At 37.2% G+C, this 21,385-nt stretch overlaps 1 protein-coding gene across 4 annotated transcripts in view; it reads right to left on the bottom strand.

Moving 5' to 3' along the window:
- Trpm (transient receptor potential cation channel, subfamily M) overlaps nucleotides 1–21,385 on the bottom strand; it is a 774,810-nt gene that overhangs the window by 42,607 nt on the left and 710,818 nt on the right. For all 4 annotated transcript variants that reach the window (XM_069815677.1, XM_069815675.1, XM_069815674.1 and 1 more), the window contains 2 exons: nucleotides 14,075–14,243; nucleotides 3,049–3,262 (listed from right to left, as the gene is read on the bottom strand). In XM_069815677.1, coding sequence (XP_069671778.1) covers nucleotides 3,049–3,262; nucleotides 14,075–14,243 — 383 coding nt within the window. The remainder of the gene's footprint in view (nucleotides 1–3,048; nucleotides 3,263–14,074; nucleotides 14,244–21,385) is intronic.

Raw genomic sequence — 21,385 nt, 5'->3', positions numbered from 1 at the left:
AATTATTTTATTAAGAAATTTAATGTGTTGCGTAAGCTTCAGAGATTCTCGTTATACTGACTGGACGAAACAATTTATTGTATACATCATGTATGTGTATGTTGTTAGGGAGGGGGTATGCCTTTTTTTAAATCAAAGTATGCCGGGAAAATCTTCGGGTAGCATACCGCCTCTGGTTTTTCCCCACTTCCCTCACTGTATGTGTGTGTGTGTGTGTGTGTGTGTGTGTGTATGTACAGAAGACGACCTGGCTCTGGACGAAAACTCGAGCGTCCCCAACTAACCTCACTATATATGTATATTATATTACAACAATAGAAAAAGAACGTGGCAGAATTATTTGCTTCCAAGCATTCTTGCACTGCGGCAGAAAAATTACATTAAATTTGTCGTCTGCTTAGGAGCATGTTCTACGACACGTCAGTGGGAGAAAGACTGGCTGACTCTTAGAAGCGAGATGGTGTGGGTAGCTTCCCTATAAGCACATGTCATTCGTGCCAAGGCATCCTGCGAGGTTGGATAGTAAAGTTAGAGAGTTGAAAAACTGCTGTTTTCTAACTTATCGTTGGGTAAGAAGTTAAAATTAAAACAAATCGGTAGACAAATATCTCAACTCAATATTGTGTAGGTAATAAAAAAAAAAAAGATTTTAAAAGATAATTTAATTTGAGTGTGGTGTTCATGAAAGAAATGCATGGATTTGCGGCTCTGAGGCGACCAATCGTTTGTACTGTTTTCCATGCTTGTTACTTGAGAAGGAAGGAGGCAAACCTAATTAATCCCCATTTCAGTTTGGTTGATAGGCTTTCCCCTCTACTCACACTCTTTACCATCCGTGAACGGGAAGATTCTACTGTCTATCTTACTAACATTCGGATAATTGACTTTGAACATAGTGAAAATTCTTATAATTGAAAAGCTTTACCGGTAATCTATATTTCGAAAATCTATACTAAGCATTTATATTTCATTTTATTTCTGTTTATATCAACTGGCATATTAAAAAGCTACTGACAGCAGAAGATGAATGTTTTCTTCACTGCTAGTTGCTACTCTAAACATACACAATGGGACAATCTGCACTGTGTCACTCCCCCCTGACTTCATAATACAAACTAGCATTCCTTAATATAATTAATTATTAGTTGAAAATATTGAAAGAACGACACTAAAATATACTCAAACATGTAATTGTCAAACATCTGTGTCACTGTATTCTATATCCACTTATGTACTTTATTTAATATTTTATTTTCTTGTGTGTACAACTTGGGGGGTGCAGGTGTAAGAGGTAATAGCTACCGGTCTGTTACAGACGACTCAGGGACAGTAGAAGGGGAAAGAAACGAGTTCGCATCCTCTCAACTTGTATGAAATGTCGTTTAGGTAAAGCTTGGTGTCAGTGATTTGGCGCACTTAAGTCATAAAATAAATAAATATGAAAGTGAGCAGTCACACATTTATTCTCTCCTAGAGTTCAATATTTTAGGAAAAGTGGACGGCTTAATAATGCTTATGACCTGAACATAAAGATACATAATGAAAAAATCTTGGAAAACCGTTATGTGCATTAAATTTTGCGGCGCATTCGAACTAGCACTTCGAGGCCACGATGAAAGTGCAGATTCGAGCAACCTGGATGTTTTTAAAGTCCTCCTAAACTTCTCGGAAAAGTTAGATGCTTCTTTAAAGGACCATTTTTTTTGGTTATTTAACGACGCTGTATCAACTATTGAGTTATTTAACGTCAATAGAATTGGTGATAGATGATATTTGGCGAGATTAGGCCGAGGATTCGCTATAAATTACCTGACATTCGCTTTATGTATGCTGCCATCTAGCGACTGAAAAAGAAGTCACGTTATAACCCTGATGGAAATGCATGGATTAATACTTCCATCTAGCGGTCGTTACCAAAAGTTCATTTCCGATAGTGGAAATCCTAGTGATTGTTCTCTTTTATATGTTGCAATTTTACAACATGAGAATTTCCATGTCTGTTATATGTGATCAGGAGTGTAAAGTCATCCACAATCACTACTAATGACAGGCAGTTTCTGGAATTCATGTGGAAACTACCCTCCAGTTCCACCTCTCAGGGTTGTGAGCTGATGTAAGAATAGTATGCACTAATTGAATCTGATACGTGAACATTTTTACAAATGGAAAAAAAAATGAAGAAATCATTTTAACGAAATTGCAACACATAACAGGATGTTTGCGAGGTAGTGTTACAAACTTTCAGGGATGATGGCGAAGGGCACATGTATCAATTTCAGATAAGGAACCCTTTCCGGAAATGACCGAGTCGAAAGTTACAAGCAAAAATAGTTGTGTGGAAATGGAATAATTTTATTCCTCTGTACACCTTATTTATGTGTATTTATCTGTACATCTTACACATACTGTATTCATCTGACGTTGTTTACGTTGTCTACTTACGGTATTCCATTCAGTGTGTTGTCTGAGGGATGGGGACAGGAAACTACACTAAAGCAATGCAGATAGCGTAATGTTTAACGGACATGATCGGTCCTGATATGCACGTCTGTACACAGCAGAGTATGTTTACAAGCTGCAGTGTCCAGTCGATCAGTCCTGGTGAAATGGAGGAGTACACGAGAGCGGAATAAGTAGACCTGATTTTCGAATACGGATGAGCCAATGGGAACAGTAGACAAACTCACAGATTGTATCGGGTCAAGTACCCACGTAGGAGACAACCGGCCTACCCACGTAGGAGACAACCGGCCTATACCATTGTCCCATAACTGTTCCAAAGGTTAAGGGAAGGAGGGCACATGGTGCCAAATTACAATTCCATTTCCACACAACTATTTTTGCTTATAACTTTCGACTCAGTCATTTCCGAACCATGGTTCCTTATCTCAAATTGATACATGTGGCCTTCGCCATCATCCCTGAAAGTTTGTAACACCACCTCGGAAACAACCTGTATAACAGCGGCGGTAGAAGATTTGCTAAGAATGTCAGCAATTCATAGCATTCCTATATTAATTAAATATTTCATCTTTAAAAGTGTAAGACCTGTATTTGTGCCCCCTGTGAAAATCCATGCTCCGGTGGTCTTGGCAGCCTTAAGCAAGCCTTTACGTAGAACTTTCTTAAGCTTTGTTTGTAGCTCGAAGTTTGCTTTGCCTCCTTGAACTGTGATAAGCAGCTTTGGGAGCTCCAAGCTCCACTCCCTCGTGAAGAGTTGCATGATAAGTTCTGGCCTCGTGTCATATGCCAGACGCACATACTGCAACAGCCAAGTGATAACAAATACATTACATTTGGAAAACAAAGTATGCAAGAATGAACCACTGAAATCTAGAAAAATATAGTTTCTACAAGAAAAATTAGTTCAAAATTTCTATTTATTTTAATAATAAAATTGTTCTAGTTTGAAGTGTGTACGCGAGAGTGGCGGTGCGTCAATAAGAGCACAAGAGCACGTGAACACCTTGTTTTCATTAATGTACGACTAGTTTTATTATTTAATACCGTATCGATGTAGTGGGGATGTACAGGGACATTATTTTATTTTTACTTCAATTTTTATTGTACCTGAGTTTTTGAATGTACTTCACTCCCACCCCCTCTACTAGTAAACTTCCAACCGTCCTCCACGCAGAACCGAGGCCGCGTATGCAGTATTGAGTTAGTGAGTATAGTATGTTCCAGAAATATGTTCGCGTTTTCCAGTGACGAAAGAGCTTTCAATATTGAATCATATTTTCGCACAGGTACTGTCGTCCGTTTGCCTACGTCGCATCCCGGTTTCCCCCACCTACTTACTGTTCGCCCCTCTGTAAAGTCTAGTAGCTGGGCTGTCTTAGCTCTTTTCTGAAAACATTAATTTCTTTTAGGAATTGGACGTCTACATAATATTATGCAACTGTTTAAAATAACTTAAATAAAAGGGCCTCGTTAAGTAATTAACTGCCACGTGATTCCCCCCCCCCTTTTCTACGACCCTGCGACAAAACCATTTTAACGGACAGTAGATAGTATTTCTGAGTAATTTTATTTTTTCGGATCGGGCAGAAGTGAAGAGTGAATTTACAGTACGTAAGGTACTCTTTTATAGAGTAGGTACAGAATTATTTCAACATGAGTTACTCGTACGAAATAGTCTATAGTGCGATAATATGCACAAAAGAACTGAAGCCTGTATCGAAATGAACGGCCACCATTTTAAAAAATGTGTTTAAATATCCATATTATGATTATTTTTCAATTTAACTTCATTTTCTATATTGTACGCTAATGTGCTGTAACAGTAAAATATACACTGCATAATTAATACGTCCGAATGGATAACTCAATTCGTGAGTAAAAACACTAAGTATTAATACTGTTCTGTATTTTGATTAAACAAAAACCTAATGAAAATTATCAAACTCAAAATTGCGATATTTCCTAGTTTACATAAATGGATGAACTGCTTTTCTTCCCTCCTATACTTAGTAAAGTGATTTGTATTTTACGTCAGTATCATCGAACTCCAGTCTTGGAAGGGGTAGCAAGCGGTGTTTCCGGTTCTAGACCTTTAATACAAAGATATAGCCAGGTTAATATTAAAAATGTTAGTAAAAATAAAATGATGTCCCTGTATAATATCAGAATCGAGTATTTTAAACTTCCCGCATCTTGTATAAACTTGGCAACATGCGTTCACGTACAAGCCGTGCTCTTTTCAAGGAGGTTACAGGAATTAAACGCATGCGCGGGAGAAATTGTCTTTCGCTGGTCGCTTATGACTCGTCAAGAGCACAAAGCGTTAAGTGAACAGTGAATCTATCCTACAGATGTCAGATGCATCGATGCCTATTGTTCACGTGCTATATATCTCGAGGAGGAAATTTAATAGTCTGTGTTTAAGCCTGTAGGTGTCAGGATTTCTCACTGCCGGAACGTTTACTTTATATGGGTGTGTGTACAGTGCTGCTACGAGAGAGTAGTTTGTGAATTACTATACTTTAGTGTCTATAGATTGACAAATCGAACTGAAACCCTCACCGAGTTACTAAGTGAGCGCTGGCTGTCTTGGGGAGGAGCAAGTGAGAAAGCACGAGAGAAAGGGAGAGAGCACTATGCACTATGTACTTGCAGGTCCACTCACAGTTTGTCAAACCTGCTAACAAAAGCATTAAAAGGTTGACTAGTTGCCTGCAATGCTAGCATAATGGAACCTTCCTAGCCGACAGTCGAGGCAAAAATGATTGTGGTAATACTGGAGAGTGGTTCTTCTATTGGTCGCGATGCCCACGTAGTGATTGGTGACTGAATGACGAGGAGCGAGGGAGAGAGAAGAAAGAAAGAGATTCCAGAAGTTGGCGTGTTTTACGGGGTTTCAGTTGAAGTTGTCAAACTATAGCATAATAGCATAGTTTGGCTTTCAAACACGTGCTGGCTGAATGTGATAGTGGTATATATTATTTAAGAATAATATTTACTGGCATGTATTCATAGTAATCGATCTATATGGATGGGATTACAATATATCAGTGTGTTGTAAACCAAAATATATTACTGAACACACGCTTTTGTAAATAACGGCAATATGGTATGTATTAATTTTTAACAAACGTAAACAATGAACTCTGTTCAAGCAATTTTGAACAGTAAAGAACTGGGTAAACTGATTTACCAGAAAAAATTGAAAATAAAAGACTGGGTTTCATTATTATTATTGTTATTATTATTATTATTATTATTATTATTATTATTATTATTATTATTATTATTATTATTATATGTTTTGAATTTATATACGGTTTTTTTGACAGTGAAACATTGGAATCATGACATTTCATATTAGGCTAAACGTACGATTTCAAATTCTCTTCGGTTTTGGAACACACAATTGTGAACACACGTAATATTTTATCACGAGCCGCCACTGGTACGCGAGTATATGGTCTAAACTCTAAAATGCACCGTGTTCACATAAGAACGTAGCCAATTTTAATTGTCTATAAAATAAAGTAGATACCTTATACGAATCTGATGTGTATGTTACAAGGTAATAAAACTGTCTAAGTTTTGATCGTAAGCCGTAAATTATTCCTTAATGTCCAGAAAATTGCATTATCATTGTTGAAATTAAAATAGCGTTACCGCGCAAGAACGTCCGCAAACTGTTTTATGGTTTGCTGAGTTAAAAACAGTGATATTAATGCAACGAAACTTTAGACATGTGTAGAGAAAAATGCACCTGATAGAAAGACTAACAAATCATTATAAACAAATTTCTTGCTACTGGAAGCGTCAAAAGGGAATTTTCAAGTGGAAAACAGAGGATATCTGATAAGCAGACATCGGATTCTAGGGCAAATGCCTATTTTGTTTCTTTAGGAGAAAAGTAAAAATAATTATTAATATTTGTGTTTCATGGAAATTGAAAGGTATTCAAAGAGTTTTATAGTGCCCTAAAATGCCCTAAAACGGTTATTAGAGCCTAATTTGTTAATATTCGCCTAAAAATGCCTAACTCACTGTAAAGTTTCGCATTTTACTCTTACTTTTTATAATTTGTACATGCATTCACTGCGAAATTTAAGGCATTTAAAAAGTGGAAAGTTTGCTTCACACCGGCCATGAAACCATTGATAAAGGAAACAAAATGTTTTGAATCTCACGACACTCGCAATAGATTTCACCGAAATTAACATGTTTGGAGGCATAAATGCCGACAAAGAACCAACCTTAGTTTTGAAGCAGGCAACAATCACAACATGTGCTGCTACCGATTCAGAGATATACTATACTATAAAAATGACTGTTTTCGGTCTGTACTGCCCTTCGGAGTGTCATAAAATCACAATTTTTGGAGAAAGAGTGTTTTTGAAATATTTATGAAAAGTCGTAAAACTGCGAATTAGTAGGGTAAACCGTTACAAAATATTTAAAAGAATGACCCTCCTAGTGTTAACACTACCAGGAAATGCAACAATAAGTGGAACTTTGTATTTTTGTCCAATTGAATCTCAATAACAACGGTTCATTTGAATGCTCGTTAACTGTTGCTCTTTCCCTAACCTTATTTGTGTTGAGAAGTTTTGAGCGGTAGGACGTTTTCCTGTGAAGTTTAACGCGATAATGCCGAAAAATATAAGTGCAAAATCTACATTGATCCGGCAATGGCTAACAGAATATTCAGAATTCACTTATGATGGAAAAATAATATTCTGCAAGATTTGTAGCAAACAGGTATGTAACAATAGTTGAAATAAATAAATTCTATTAATTTTAATGAGTAGGCCTATAATATTTATACATTGACTGAGCTATCCTGAGGTGTAATTCTTTTTAAGACCACTACACTTTAACCTTTTAAATTCCGATAGTTAAAGTATTTGCAGGTCATTAAAATTTTGATTGTTCGAACCCACTAACTTTGTGATAGAAATACGGCAATACAACAATTAGGATTTTATTTTAATTCAGTTTACTTTACATTTTTAGATTTCGCAAGAAAAGAAGTGCCCCTAAAGCAGCATGTGCAAGGAGCGGCTCATAAGGCTAAAGCTCAGCAGAAAAATCAACTGCAACAAACTTTACTAACACAGCCTACTTCATCCAATCTCAGCAGCAATTTCTATGCTGATTTAACCAGAGCGTTTGTTGCTGCTAACATTCCCTGGAATGCAATTGAAAATCCGTTTTTAAGACAGTTTTTACAAAAATACTGCAAACAAAATATCCCATCTGAGTCGACCCTAAGAAAAAATTACTTAGACAGAATATACAATGAAACTTTAGCTTCCATTCGGGAGGATATAGGTGATTCTTACATATGGGTCTCTGTGGATGAAACCTCGGATCCTATGAATAGGTATATAGCAAATATGGTAGTAGGAAAACTTAGTCCTGATGGACCTTCGATTCCACACCTCGTATGTGTTAAGGAACTTTCGAAAGTGAATAGCCAAGCCATTGCTTATTTTGTAAATAAAGGCCTACAGTCTTTATACTCAGGTAATATAGACGATTCTAAAGTTCTGTTGTTTTGTACTGATGCTGCCTCATACATGGTTGCTGCAGCTCCACTTCTTAAAACATTTTATCCTAACCTCACGCATGTAACCTGTCTAGCACATGGCCTTCACAGGGTTTCTGAAACAATCCGGAATGAATTTCCTCTTGTCAATTCGTTTATTTCTAACACAAAAAAATGTTTTTGTAAAGCCCCATCCAGGATTTCAATATTCCGAGAGAACTTTCCAGATATCCCACTCCCACCTCAGCCGGTTGTTACACGATGGGGAACCTGGATTCAGTCGTTGGTGTATTATTCTAAGTATTTTAAAGAAGTGGTCACAGTTATTGATAAATTACCTGAAACTGATAGTGCAGCGTGTGTGAAAGCAGTGAAAGATTGTCTGAATGACTCACGAGTGAAAAACGATATTGCCTACATAACATCAAACTTTTCTTTCATACCTGCAAGCATTGAACAATTAGAACGTGAAAAACAATCTCTTTGTAGCCAAATAGCAATAGTAAAGGAAGCTCAAGTGAACATACATTCTGCTTTGGGCGAAACTGGGAAAAAAGTAAAAAATAAGTGGGACAACGTATTAAATAAGAATGTAGGATTTTCATTGTTGGAAAAAATATCAAGAGTAATATCGGGGGAAAGTGTAAATGTTCCAGTAAGTATTGATGTTTCTATTGTACCTAATTTAAAATTTGCGCCTCTCACATCAGTTTCGGTTGAAAGAAGTTTTTCTGCTTTCATAATGATTCTCAGTGACAAAAGGCAAAGGTCAACTGTGGAGAATTTAGAAAAAATTCTGGTGGTGTACTGTGCAGATAATTATAATAAAGTCTGAGCATGGAACTGAATTTCAATAACTTAAAATGAGTAATCTTGATATCAATAATCATTTTTTCATTAGTTTCAATATATTAAATTTGTGCAGCTCTGTTTATAAATATAATATAGTATTCTTTTTTAATGTTTAAACATACTTTTTTGTGCGTATTTTAGTGTATAACTAAAAATTTCAGTGAAAGAAATAAGTATGATACCTTGATGTGCCTAAAATGCCTATTTTCATTAAAATAGAGCCTAATTTTACAAATTTTGAGCTTATTTTAGGCGCCTAAAACGGCAATTTTTAGTGCCTAAAAATCCGATGTCTACAGTGATAAGCTAGTTGAAGAAGTTCGGAAAACTTTACTCGAAGTCCAAGGAAGTCCATCAGATAGGTATCACGCCACCATCGGGTGATGACTAATGGGGAAGTAGTGAAATGATGGCAAGGGAAATGGGAGTACCTCGCGAAAACCTACCACCAAGCATCGTTTTTCTTGACAAAGAATTCCTCTTGGACCCACCGGGATTCGAATTCGGATTATCAGCGAAATAGTATAGGCCTACAGATGTAGAGAGAGATTATTCCCCGAAATTCGTTCACAGTTTCTGGCTAACTCACTATTGCAATACACACAATATTTGCATATTATATTTATACGATGTTGGGTGTTTTCACTGGGGATAGTTTGTAGAATAAAAACAAAATTTCCCTATTGTGAAACCCTGGAGAATGGGTTACGATCTCTCAGGCCTCTAGGTATGCGCAATCGAGTATGAACAATTACCTTGCAAATATCAAATATCACGGAATTACATAACAAGGCTACCTTTCTGTTTCCATCATTTCCAACTAATCTGAAATTACACCTAGTGGCTAAAATTTAAAACAAAACAATTCCACGAAATCAATAGGGAATGCATAATATAACACAGCACAAAGCGGTGGACTTTCAGCCATAGCCTACTCCAAAAACAAATAGTTATTGTTTTACATTTAACAGGCTTTCCAGTGCTGTGGCGAACTGACACTGTTAAATTCCATCGAAATGGCAGCGACATATTTACAGTAGCCCACAAAACCCCAATCAATGATGTTAAAACATAGTATTGGAATATTCTACACGAAGATGCTGCTCAAAAGGAATGAAATATAGCTAAATAAAACAGAACATTAAACTATGGTACATGAAATTCAATTTTTTTTACTTGAATAATTTAAAACTGTAGATTTGGGACAGATATTGTTTCCTTTCTAGTTTTTAGAGATGTTATAAACAGTTACATTTCACGTTCATGAATTTCTGTTACCTTTCTTATTGGTACTCATGGAAGTAAAATATAAAACCGAAAATAATAATTAAACTAAACTAAACTTGTATTTATTTATTCTGCAAGTGGGCAAGCACCCGGTGGCAGTGGTATACACAATAAATTACAATACACAATATAATTATACAATACAAATACAATTATGCAATACATAATACAATTATACAATACACAATACAATAAGAATACACAGTACAATTTAACACAATAATTACAATTAATAATACATAAAATAACCTAATTAATAAGTGAACCTAATTTTACAATACAACCTACATATGTATAGGCCCTACATAAGTTTCACATTGGTACTGATAATAGTCTTTCACTTTACTCTCATCTCACTCACTGTAGTGGCACTGTGACGCATTTCATTGACATTTTAGGACACATTTCACTGACACTATAGAACACATTTCATTTACACTATAAATTATCACTGATCGGAACTATTCACTGCGCTGTAAAACCATAACTTCACTGACTCACCACGCTTCACTGATACAACAGCTCAAATACGACAAATAATTACACCCTTATGAATACTTATAAACAGAACTACATTTAAGCTAAAAATTTCTAGTCTAAGACCCTCTTACACGCTATTTTTAAATAATTTACAATTCAAACCAAGAGAGTAACTCGTCAGGCTAAATAAATACATGTCACCTTAAAAATTAAATGTTAAATGTCACCTTAATTTTAATTTACACTTTATACACAACTTTTTAAGTTATTCTTGAATCTCCTTAAGGACTAAAGTTGTAATGTTGTGATACTGAAATAATTTTAGTTTCAGGTGGTCAGATTTTATTAACAGGCAAGGAATACGATTTCCGGAGTATTAAAATAATATACCATAAAAATAGCACACATTAAAATGAACTTTATGGTGTTAATGCTTAATATTGTTAGAGGAAAATTTAACAATAAACCCTTGCTTACGTTATTTTACAAAGCTGAAATGTCCGACGGTTTATGCAGATCGAAACGTGTCCGCATGTTAGCTATTCTCCACCGCTAGGATCGAGGCACAAATTTCTAAACGAAGATATCAATTCTTACATTTAGAATATTATGAAATATTCAGAAACCATAAATGGTTACTGAATGCTTAATTGTATATTTTACAATATTAATACCATAATCATAATTATAATGTACTCGAAACATCGAAACCTACGTTGTTTGCTCACATAAAATTAGATTTCCATGATGAAATGGTATTTTTTTCAGTATAAAGTCTATATTCGACCTATATTAATACAAAAAAAAAAAAAAATGAAAGGATTTTTAATCTTGATTACACACTTCCAACACTTTGTATCACTTAGGGATATCGTTAGATGTAATAAGTTATAACCACTTTCATGTGTAAAAATGAACTAAGTTGTAATTACCTAGTTGACTTGTTTCAACTTATGTCAGCCATCATCTTTCATAGTTCTTGGTCAACAGTAGCTGTTGAGTATCTACTATGAAGGCTCCATGAGTTGTATGGAAAAGATTAAGAATTCTACAGAGATTTCAAATAGACGTTCATCCGCAAGTGTGCAGCCGCGCGTAGTGGCTGGAAGCACGCTGTTTGCCGGCAGAGTCGGATATTCATACACCCTAAGTCAAGTGCATAATTGCTCATGCCTAATTATAATTACGAGTACTAGGGGGCGGATGTTGATGACCTCAAAATCTACTTAAAATGATCAATAAAATGCCCGTAAAATAATGGGAAAATTACATAAAATTAAAAGAACATGACATTTAAATGAGGGGTTCACAACCAGAATGGACCAAGTCCATCTGGAATAGTTCTGAGATATTGAGTCTTAAAGTTCCTGACTCACGCTTAGCAATCTCCACCTTCCATAGGAAATGCTGCTCTCTGTGGAGTAACAAATGAGTTATGGACTTTGTTTGTTATGGCAATGAATAAATCTAAGTTTTCTTCATCCGAGATTGTATTAATTCACAAACTGATCACTGGTGGACTTGGTCCACTCTGGTTGTGAGCCCCTCAAATATTATTCAAAGTACTCACACCACAACGTCTTAAAAATTAGTCACCTCGTTGCAATGACTGCCCTGCAAATCTCGGAGAGAGGATGCAACTTTCTTGAATTTGACTAAGATAAAGGCAACAAAATTAAGATTTTAAGAGAAAACTACAGAGTTTAATAAAGGTTTACAGTTGTTTCAATCAGGGGTGGTCATTATCAGTTCCTTCATTCTCCTTCTCCTCCTCCTCCTCCTCCTCCTCCTCTTTCCTCTCTTCACTTTTGTTACCAGACCTTCCAGATGAGGGAGTGCGAATGACAAAGCAAATTGTGGGTGCAGCGTACATTCTTGCAATCTTTGTGTTAAAATAATGTCTACTGTCTACTACAGTACATCCCTTGTGAACCATATTGGAGACACAACGTCCTATTCTCCAGGAAACGGTGAAAGTTCTCCCCCTCTTCCAAACATAAATTCTAAAAACACCCTCATACCGATGAAAGAACAGTAGCGGTCAAAGTCCTCACTTAAACTAAGCTGTTGTCAAGCCTTTTATATTACTTCCGTTGTGTGAAGTGAAGTCTTCAGTGGAATGAGGGATGGACTTTGGAATCTGTTCCAAACTAAAAAATTCAAACTTCACTGTTATTCACTTATTCAGTAGGTAATTACTACTGACTTATTTGCTTAGAAAATGATTTAACAGACCTATCGGTAAAGAAGAAAGTAAAATGCATTTCAAATGATCTAAAAGTTCTTCGAAGTATTAAAAATGACCAATTAGTTCAAAAATGTAAAAAAATGCAATATAATAAATTATTTTTTTTACCTTGATATTAACATAGAAAGGATTTCTGTATTAACAGGCATCGTCCTAATGTGAAAAATAAGAATAATTGATTAAATGGCGATCTTACTCGTGTTAATTATGTAAGAATGTTTGGTTTACAGCTGTTTCGGTGGTACTTGACACCATCCTGAGAGTCTACTAGATCTCGGCGCTATCTCAACTTCGCTGCCTGTTGTGTGGGTGCGTTCGTGTGATGAAGAGTTGTGTCAAATAGTGTGTGTTCTGAAATTGATCTGTGTGTTGAGAATTTGATTAGGGTGTGTTTTAGTATGTTTGTATATTTCATATTGTTCTAATGTGTTGAGTTTTTGGTTTTTGGGTTGTATGTGTAGGATTTCCATGTCTGTATGTTATTGTATGTGTGATTAGCATTAGTTATGTGTTCGGCATATGTAGATGTATTGTAGATGTAGATGTATATTTCAGAACACACACACTATTTGACACAACTCTTCATCACACAAACGCACCCACACAACAGGCAGCGAAGTTGAGATGGCGCCGAGATCTAGTAGGCTCTGAGGATGGCGTCAAGTAGCACCGAAACAGCTGTAAGCCACACATGCTTACATAATTAACACGAGTAAGATCGCCATTTAATCAATTATTTATATTCAAGTGATAAAAGTAGTGTACGAAAAATAAGAAGATGACTTTTCATCAACATCCGCCCCCCCTAATAATCGTCTCGGAGGATGTTATAAATTATAAGATTATAGCCAAACTATATTATAATACACAAGTTGGTTCCTATCGTTTTCTCTTACTAAACGGCATTTTAGCTTATGTAATTTGGTGAATGGAGTACATATTATTCGGCAAGCACGCCATTACCTAAATTATAATCACTGAATCTAAGGAAGAGGTATGACCGTCTTATAAAATAACTCTACATGAAGTAAAGGACTGTAAAACTGAGTCACATTTTTAATTATGTACAGGATGAAACACCTATGATTTTAACGAGGCCTAGTTATTTTTGTTAAAATTAAATCTGACGAAGGTTGATGAAAACGACATGATCTATCCCCTATTATTCTTAGCACATCTAGAGGTCTAAAGATTCTCACCTGCGCCTTGCTGGGGTGGGGTCCTCCCTGAAATTCGATAGTGCCATAAGCATCGGTGGGTGACGGCTGAGTGTGCTTGGATGGTGTCCACTGTTGGTCCACAGCCTTGTAGCTGTCGACGTCCACACCAGTTCCGCAGTGGAAGGTGAAGGAGAGTCCGCAACAACACCTGCACATCACAAACCAATGCACTGGTCTCAAAACCCTGAAGTTTAATTTACTGTACATATAAAACATTACTCGAGAAATGAACTTCTTTGTAAGATAGAACAAAGACAAAGCTAAGTTAATAATGACTAGAAATGGGATAAACTGTTCTTTTTAAGAAACAGTTTCGACTGTAACTGTTTCATGAACGAAGCTGTTCCAAAATAACAGTTTCAAAGAAACAGTTTCATAAGAATATGTTTACAACATCAGTGCCAACTGTTCCAACTGTTCCAACTTCTCATCTGCTTCGGGAATATGTTTCAAAGCACTTCAATCGTCTTTAAATCAGCTGTTCAGTGTATTATGACGAAGAAAGTCATTTTTCGTAGATTACTGTTAAGGTTACAGTAAATAACTACAATTGAAAATGAATCGATTTTAGTAAAAATAGTAAAATAGTTTAATAACGATGATATTAGCCGATGATATTTTTCGCGGTATATTAATAATTAACACTATGTTAGGACACCATGAACATATTCTCCATCAATGGACAGCTAATAATTAATATCAGATTTATTAGGGAATTTGATTCGTGCAATTAAATTGCGCGATCCTACATAGGCTACTGTTGCACGAAGGCCGTGTGGAATATGGATAATATTATATCTACTTTCGATTGGAGGTCAATGATAGTACTACACGTGGCATTTGCAGACAGCAAAAAAGAGGAAAACTATTTAGAAATTGAACTGTTTATCTCTTGGAACCATGTGCATCGTTGGAACATGTGCCACTCTTCGGAACAGTTGGAACAAGTTATTTCACGAAACTGTTTCGACGAAACAGTTTCAACTGTGAAACAGTTCCAAATAATATATATTATTTTAATGTACCGAAGTACATATGATATTTCCATGCAGATATTCTGCGTCATCATACGATGAAAGAGTAATGGAACGGAGAAAAATTTTCTCCGGCGCCGGGATTTGAACCCGGGTTTTCAGCTCTACGTGCTGACGCTTTATCCACTAAGCCACACCGGATACAACCCCCGACGCCGGTCAGAATCGTCTCAGATTAAGCTCCAACTCTTGGGTTCCCTCTAGTGGCCGCCCTCTGCACTACGTCATAGATGTCTATGAACGCAGGACCGAAGTCCACACATGTGCTGAGGTGCACTCGATGTGAGTGACTAGTTGGCCGGGATCCGACGGAATAAGCGCCGTCTTAAATCACGAAGTGATTTACGCATATCATATATATTATTTTAATGTACCGAAGTATATATGATATTTCCATGCAGATATTCTGCGTCATCATACGATGAAAGAGTAATGGAACGAGAAAAATTTTATCCGGCGCCGGGATTTGAACCCGGGTTTTCAGCTCTACGTGCTGACGCTTTATCCACTAAGCCACACCGGATACAACCCCCGACGCCGGTCAGAATCGTCTCAGATTAAGCTCCAACTCTTGGGTTCCCTCTAGTGGCCGCCCTCTGCACTACGTCATAGATGTCTATGAACGCAGGACCGAAGTCCACACATGTGCTGAGGTGCACTCGATGTGAGTGACTAGTTGGCCGGGATCCGACGGAATAAGCGCCGTCTTAAATCACGAAGTGATTTACGCATATCATATATATTATTTTAATGTACCGAAGTACATATGATATTTCCATGCAGATATTCTGCGTCATCATACGATGAAAGAGTAATGGAACGAGAAAGTTTTCTCCGGCGCCGGGATTTGAACCCGGGTTTTCAGCTCTACGTGCTGACGCTTTATCCACTAAGCCACACCGGATACAACCCCCGACGCCGGTCAGAATCGTCTCAGATTAAGCTCCAACTCTTGGGTTCCCTCTAGTGGCCGCCCTCTGCACTACGTCATAGATGTCTATGAACGCAGGACCGAAGTCCACACATGTACTGAGGTGCACTCGATGTGAGTGACTAGTCGGCCGGGATCGACGGAATAAGCGCCGTCTTAAATCACGAAGTGATTTACGCATATCATATATATTATTTTAATGTACCGAAGTACATATGATATTTCCATGCAGATATTCTGCGCCATCATACGATCATCGTAGTTCCAAATAAACTGTTCCAGCTTTTTTTTACCAATTTATAATAATGACATTTCGTCAAGTGGAACAAAAATATCATTAAAAATAATTTATAACTGGAGTTCAGTGCTTGAATTATCTGGTTCAAGACCGTGATTAGATTGACGTAGTTCAATTCTTTTCTATTCAAGTATGAATGAAAGTGAGAGAGGTAAGTCATATAAAACAGAGAGGGAGGTGCACACACGAAGTTAGAGTGGGAGAGATAGAAACTACTTTAAATTTGTATCAGACTGTACAGACAAGATGAAATGGAAAGCTCTTATTATCGTAATTTGTGCTCACTATTTCAGTGCACAGACCTACAGATAAGAACGTAATTTTATCGCTATTTGTGTTTAATAATTATCAACATAGACGGTTATTTAGCAACTGACAAAATAATACATTTTTCGTGGTATTTCTTTACCTCCGCATTCGCGTGATGATAAGACAAGTATCAAATGAGAAAGAGATACATTTAAAATGATTTAACAGCATTTATACCACCTAATCTGCAGGCTGAAATGAAACATTATTATTAGGCTATTACTATTATTATTATTATTATTATTATTATTATTATTATTATTATTATTATTATTATTATTATTATTCATCTGCACAGATTAAGGAACTCGACTGTTTTGTTCTCTCCTTTTCGATCATCTTATGAAGTGCGTTGAAAGTTTCCTTTGATTACATACCTCGACATCTCTTGACATTCCCTTCACACTAATAAATTACTGCCAAATAATCATTTATCGTAATAGTATTCTCTACAGTTAAAAAGAACGTTGAAAGAAGATTTACCAAGACTTCCGTACCCAAAAAAAAAAAAAAAAAAAAATTGGCATACGTAGTCCTATTTATTTCATTTATATGGATGAACGAAATGACATCGAGATTAGTTTGGCACAAGAGTCCTAAAAATCTGCCGACTTATGAGTTAGGTATAATAATTTAAGTTTGATTAATTATTATTAGTGGTTTAGTAGTTCTCGCTCAATATAATACAGTACAATACAAATACACACACAAACCTACTGTATAGGCCTAATAGAATATCTATTCTATAATATTAGTAAGTAATTTTCTTTAGTCGGTCATTTAACGACGGTCGGCCTGGGTGGCGCAGTCGGTACAGCGCTGGCCTTCTGTGCCTGAGGTAGCGGGTTCGATCCCGGCCCAGGTCGATGGCATTTAAGTGTGCTTAAATGCGACAGGTTCATGTCAGTAAATTTACTGGCATGTAAAAGAACTCCTGTGGGACAAAATTCCGTTACGCTGATATAACCTCAGCAAGTGCGAGCGTAGTTAAATAAAACATAATTTAAATTTAAAATTTAACGACACTTTATCAACTACTAGGTTATTCAGCGTCGAAGAAATTGAAATATTTCTTACATCAATAAAAATAATAGTAACCATAATTGTAATCATAATTATGTTATTATTAATTATTACTACAGACATAATAATAATATTGTGAATTTTATTAGTTATAACAATGTAATTTATTCGCCACAACAATAATTCCTTTCTACAATTCGCCTTAAACGCTCTCGTCAACAATTGGATTTTCACTCAACACAGTATTCGTTATAGCACTCCACCGACGACAATGACAATTTACTTGGACTAGTACGAACAACAATGAACTGTTAATCTTAACTAATATTTACAAAGCACTATTTACAAATCAGAACTATCAGTTCTCAGTTCACAGTTCTTCTATCTCAGTCACTCGAGTTCACAGTATCTCGAACCACAGACCTTCAGAGACAGTTCACTGTACTCGAACTCGGGTCCCTCCAACTGCGGTCCACTGCACTCGAACTCAGGTCCCTCCAACTGCGATCCACTGCACTCGAACTCAGGCCTTCGGATGCTGACGCAGATGCGGACGAACACTCGAGTCGAACTCCGGTTGGCTTGACTGGCTTGCTTGCTCTGGCTTACTCACTGACTGAATAACTGAAAACTCTGCTGTCGTTCCTTCGCGACCGTAATTTATAACCACAGCGACGTAGCCTCGAAAATTCGCGAGTCTTCCACTTCGACGGATTTCTGGAGTAGTCGGGAAGGTCGTTCCACATTCACTGCGTTAAGTAGCAGCTGCGCGCGCAGCCTCCCCTCGCGTGTAGGCCCCTTTCCCCGTGAAGCCCGCGCGATATGCTCTCTCTCGCGGGACGCTGGTCGTGAGTTCGAATCTCACGTCGCTGTCACAATATAGAAATTATAATTCACGAAAATATTTGTAATAAACATAATGAAATAATACATTCATTAATGAAATTAAATAACCAACCGGTTATATCGAAATGGACATATTTTGCGAGATGTGGCCTAGGATCAGTCACTAATTACCTGACATTCGCCTTACAGTTGGAGAATACCTCGGAGATGAGGATGAAGTGAAGAAGAAAGATGTAAAAGAAGAATAAGAAGTGGATGAGCAATAAGAAAAACTGTGAAGGAAAGGAGTAGTGAGAGGATTTTCTCAAGCCAGAAGTTCACTTCTATCCGTTATTGTGACTCTTCGATTTCCAATGAGTGAAAGTATTGTACTGTAGCAGCTCTGCAAATCTGATTTTCTCAGAGAGTGCGAGACCACACTGTGGATGCAACAGTAACATTTGTGCCTCATTTAAAGCGCTCCCACTGCACTGTGACCATAAATAAACTTTCCGCTTTAACACGTGAACACAGCCGACGATTCGCACCCACGCGCATGAGCACACACCAAACAGAAGGCGGCATAATTTATAATTCTGGTTATCAAACTAGTTGATCCCGGGCACACTGTAAATCCCAGGATAATTTTTCCCAACTCTGCTCGTTCGTGTCATACATCTCTGTAAATCAGAATTATGTAACGAGAAAGAAGAAACGCGTAAAACTTTGGTACACATTCTGCTGTTTACAAATTAACAATAAACATGCAGGTAGGTGAAGGAAATAACCCTTCCTTCGCCGTGATTGTATATTTATGGTGTTTATGCAAGTGTAAAGAATTATAAATCTGTCGTAACTGAGAATATTGTTGCCATAGGGGAATTACCTCAGAACATAAACTTCAGAGTTTTGCGAAACTGTTAACCGACTACGGCAGCGGTTCTAAAAGTGAGGTTCTCGGCTCGGAGTTCTCAGAGCTTCCGGGGAGTTTTCAGGAGTCCGAAATGTCAAGTTATTTTCATGAAAATATGACATTATTCTCTCAGAGCTATAGAATGAAGTTTCCCAGAAGCTATATACAGCTTGATCGGTAATTTTATATACATTAATATGGTAAACAGTATGCAACACAGTAAAACAAGCAAATTATTTGATATAAACAAAGAGCCGGAACAGAAAGTGAAAAATCAGAATAGAGACAATATTACATTTCACATGATGCTATTTACAAGAATAGTAGCACATTGCACTTCACAGGGAATGTAGGAATTGTCCACCAACACATTCATAGCAAAATCGAGCCTTCTTGCGTCATGACGATCGCGAACGTTTGAAGATGTTTGGCATATTCCGGATCCTATTTTCCGCATCCAAAATTATATTCAACAGGTGATCCCAGACTGTGTGACATTGAGAGTACGCAGTACCCTTCGTGTGATCTCACAATCGAAAGTCAGAGAGTGATAGTCGGACGAACGCGCCGGCCATGGTCTATTACGTCCAATCCATCTGCCGTGATATGACTCCCCAATGCATCAGACGACTTTCTTTCACACCAGTTGCTTCAGTAGTGTGTAGCGACTACCATGTCTTCAGTGCGTTGCCTTCGGTAGTGATCTGTCGCTTGTCGGTTCGATTCCCGGTCGTGAAGTCAGGGGGATTTAATTCGGACCTCTTCACGGGGACTGGTTATCTGTCCATTGTCCCAGTGTGTGTGGTGTCACGCAGTGGTCCCCGGGTACCCTGACCCAGTAAACGGGGGAGTCCTGCAGTGTGTGCGTGTGTTCAGTAGAGTTGTGGGTCTAGGCACAATAAGCCTCAGTCTGCGGTGCCGAAATTAGCAAAAAAAAAGTCAAGAAAGGAGGCACTGCGCATGATCAGAGCACGTGCGACCAGGTTCACAAGCGAACCACTAGCTGAGGTAATACCATTCGTTGTTTCGTTGTATTTCGTCTCTAAGTAGCTAGAACAAGTGCCAAGGAAAAGAATTTAGCGTAAATGAGTAGTGCCATGAAAACTTTTTCACCACCAAGAGTCGCGTCATCAATTGCTTCTAAGACTGTACATATCAGCCAGAACCTCAATCAAAGGTATAGTCCGGATCAGCTTACTTAATACCCTAAGGGTGAAACCTAACCATTTTTCCACTATTATTAAATATGCTAGTGGATTATAGTGATTTCCTAGCTGTCAGGTTGAATTTTCTTTTACCAACTTCGTTTCGAATTTCGGGTACTGACAAATATTACAACTGGCAGTTATTTTATAACTGTTATGTTGGCAGCAATGATTTCGGTGTACGGTACATCAAACTGATGAAAATGCAAATAAGTAAATACATTTTTAGGTTAGGTCTCATATATTATAAACTCTTTAGTCAAAGCAATAAATTTCATGTTGCCAGACAAAATAAATTGTAATATTAAATCATACTAATCCTAATTACCAACATAATATGCGAGAAGTGAAGGAAGAAAATATACTATTTCATAAATAAATTATTGAACCATTTGGGAAAAACCTCTTTTTTCTTTTAGTAGGTTCTTTTATGACGCTGTATCAACATCTCAGGTTATTTAGCGTCTGAATGAGATGGTGATAATGCCGGTGAAATGAGTCCAGGGTCCAGCACCGAAAGTTACCCAGCATTTGCTCATATTGGGTTGAGGGAAAACCCGGAAAAAACCTCAACCAGGTAACTTGTCCCGACCGGGAATCGAACCCGGGCTACCTGGTTTCGCGGCCAGACGCGCTAGCCGTTACTCCACAGGTATGGAGGGAAAAACCTCGCAACATGAAGATGAGATGGGTAAATAAGCAAGACATTGTTATTATTAACACTTTATTATTATTATTATTATTATTATTAT

This window comes from Periplaneta americana, chromosome 17 (assembly GCF_040183065.1).
Source record: "Periplaneta americana isolate PAMFEO1 chromosome 17, P.americana_PAMFEO1_priV1, whole genome shotgun sequence".
Lineage (NCBI taxonomy): Eukaryota > Metazoa > Arthropoda > Insecta > Blattodea > Blattidae > Periplaneta > Periplaneta americana.
The sequence above is the reverse complement of the archived record's forward strand: the minus strand, read 5'-3'. Positions and strand labels throughout refer to the sequence as shown.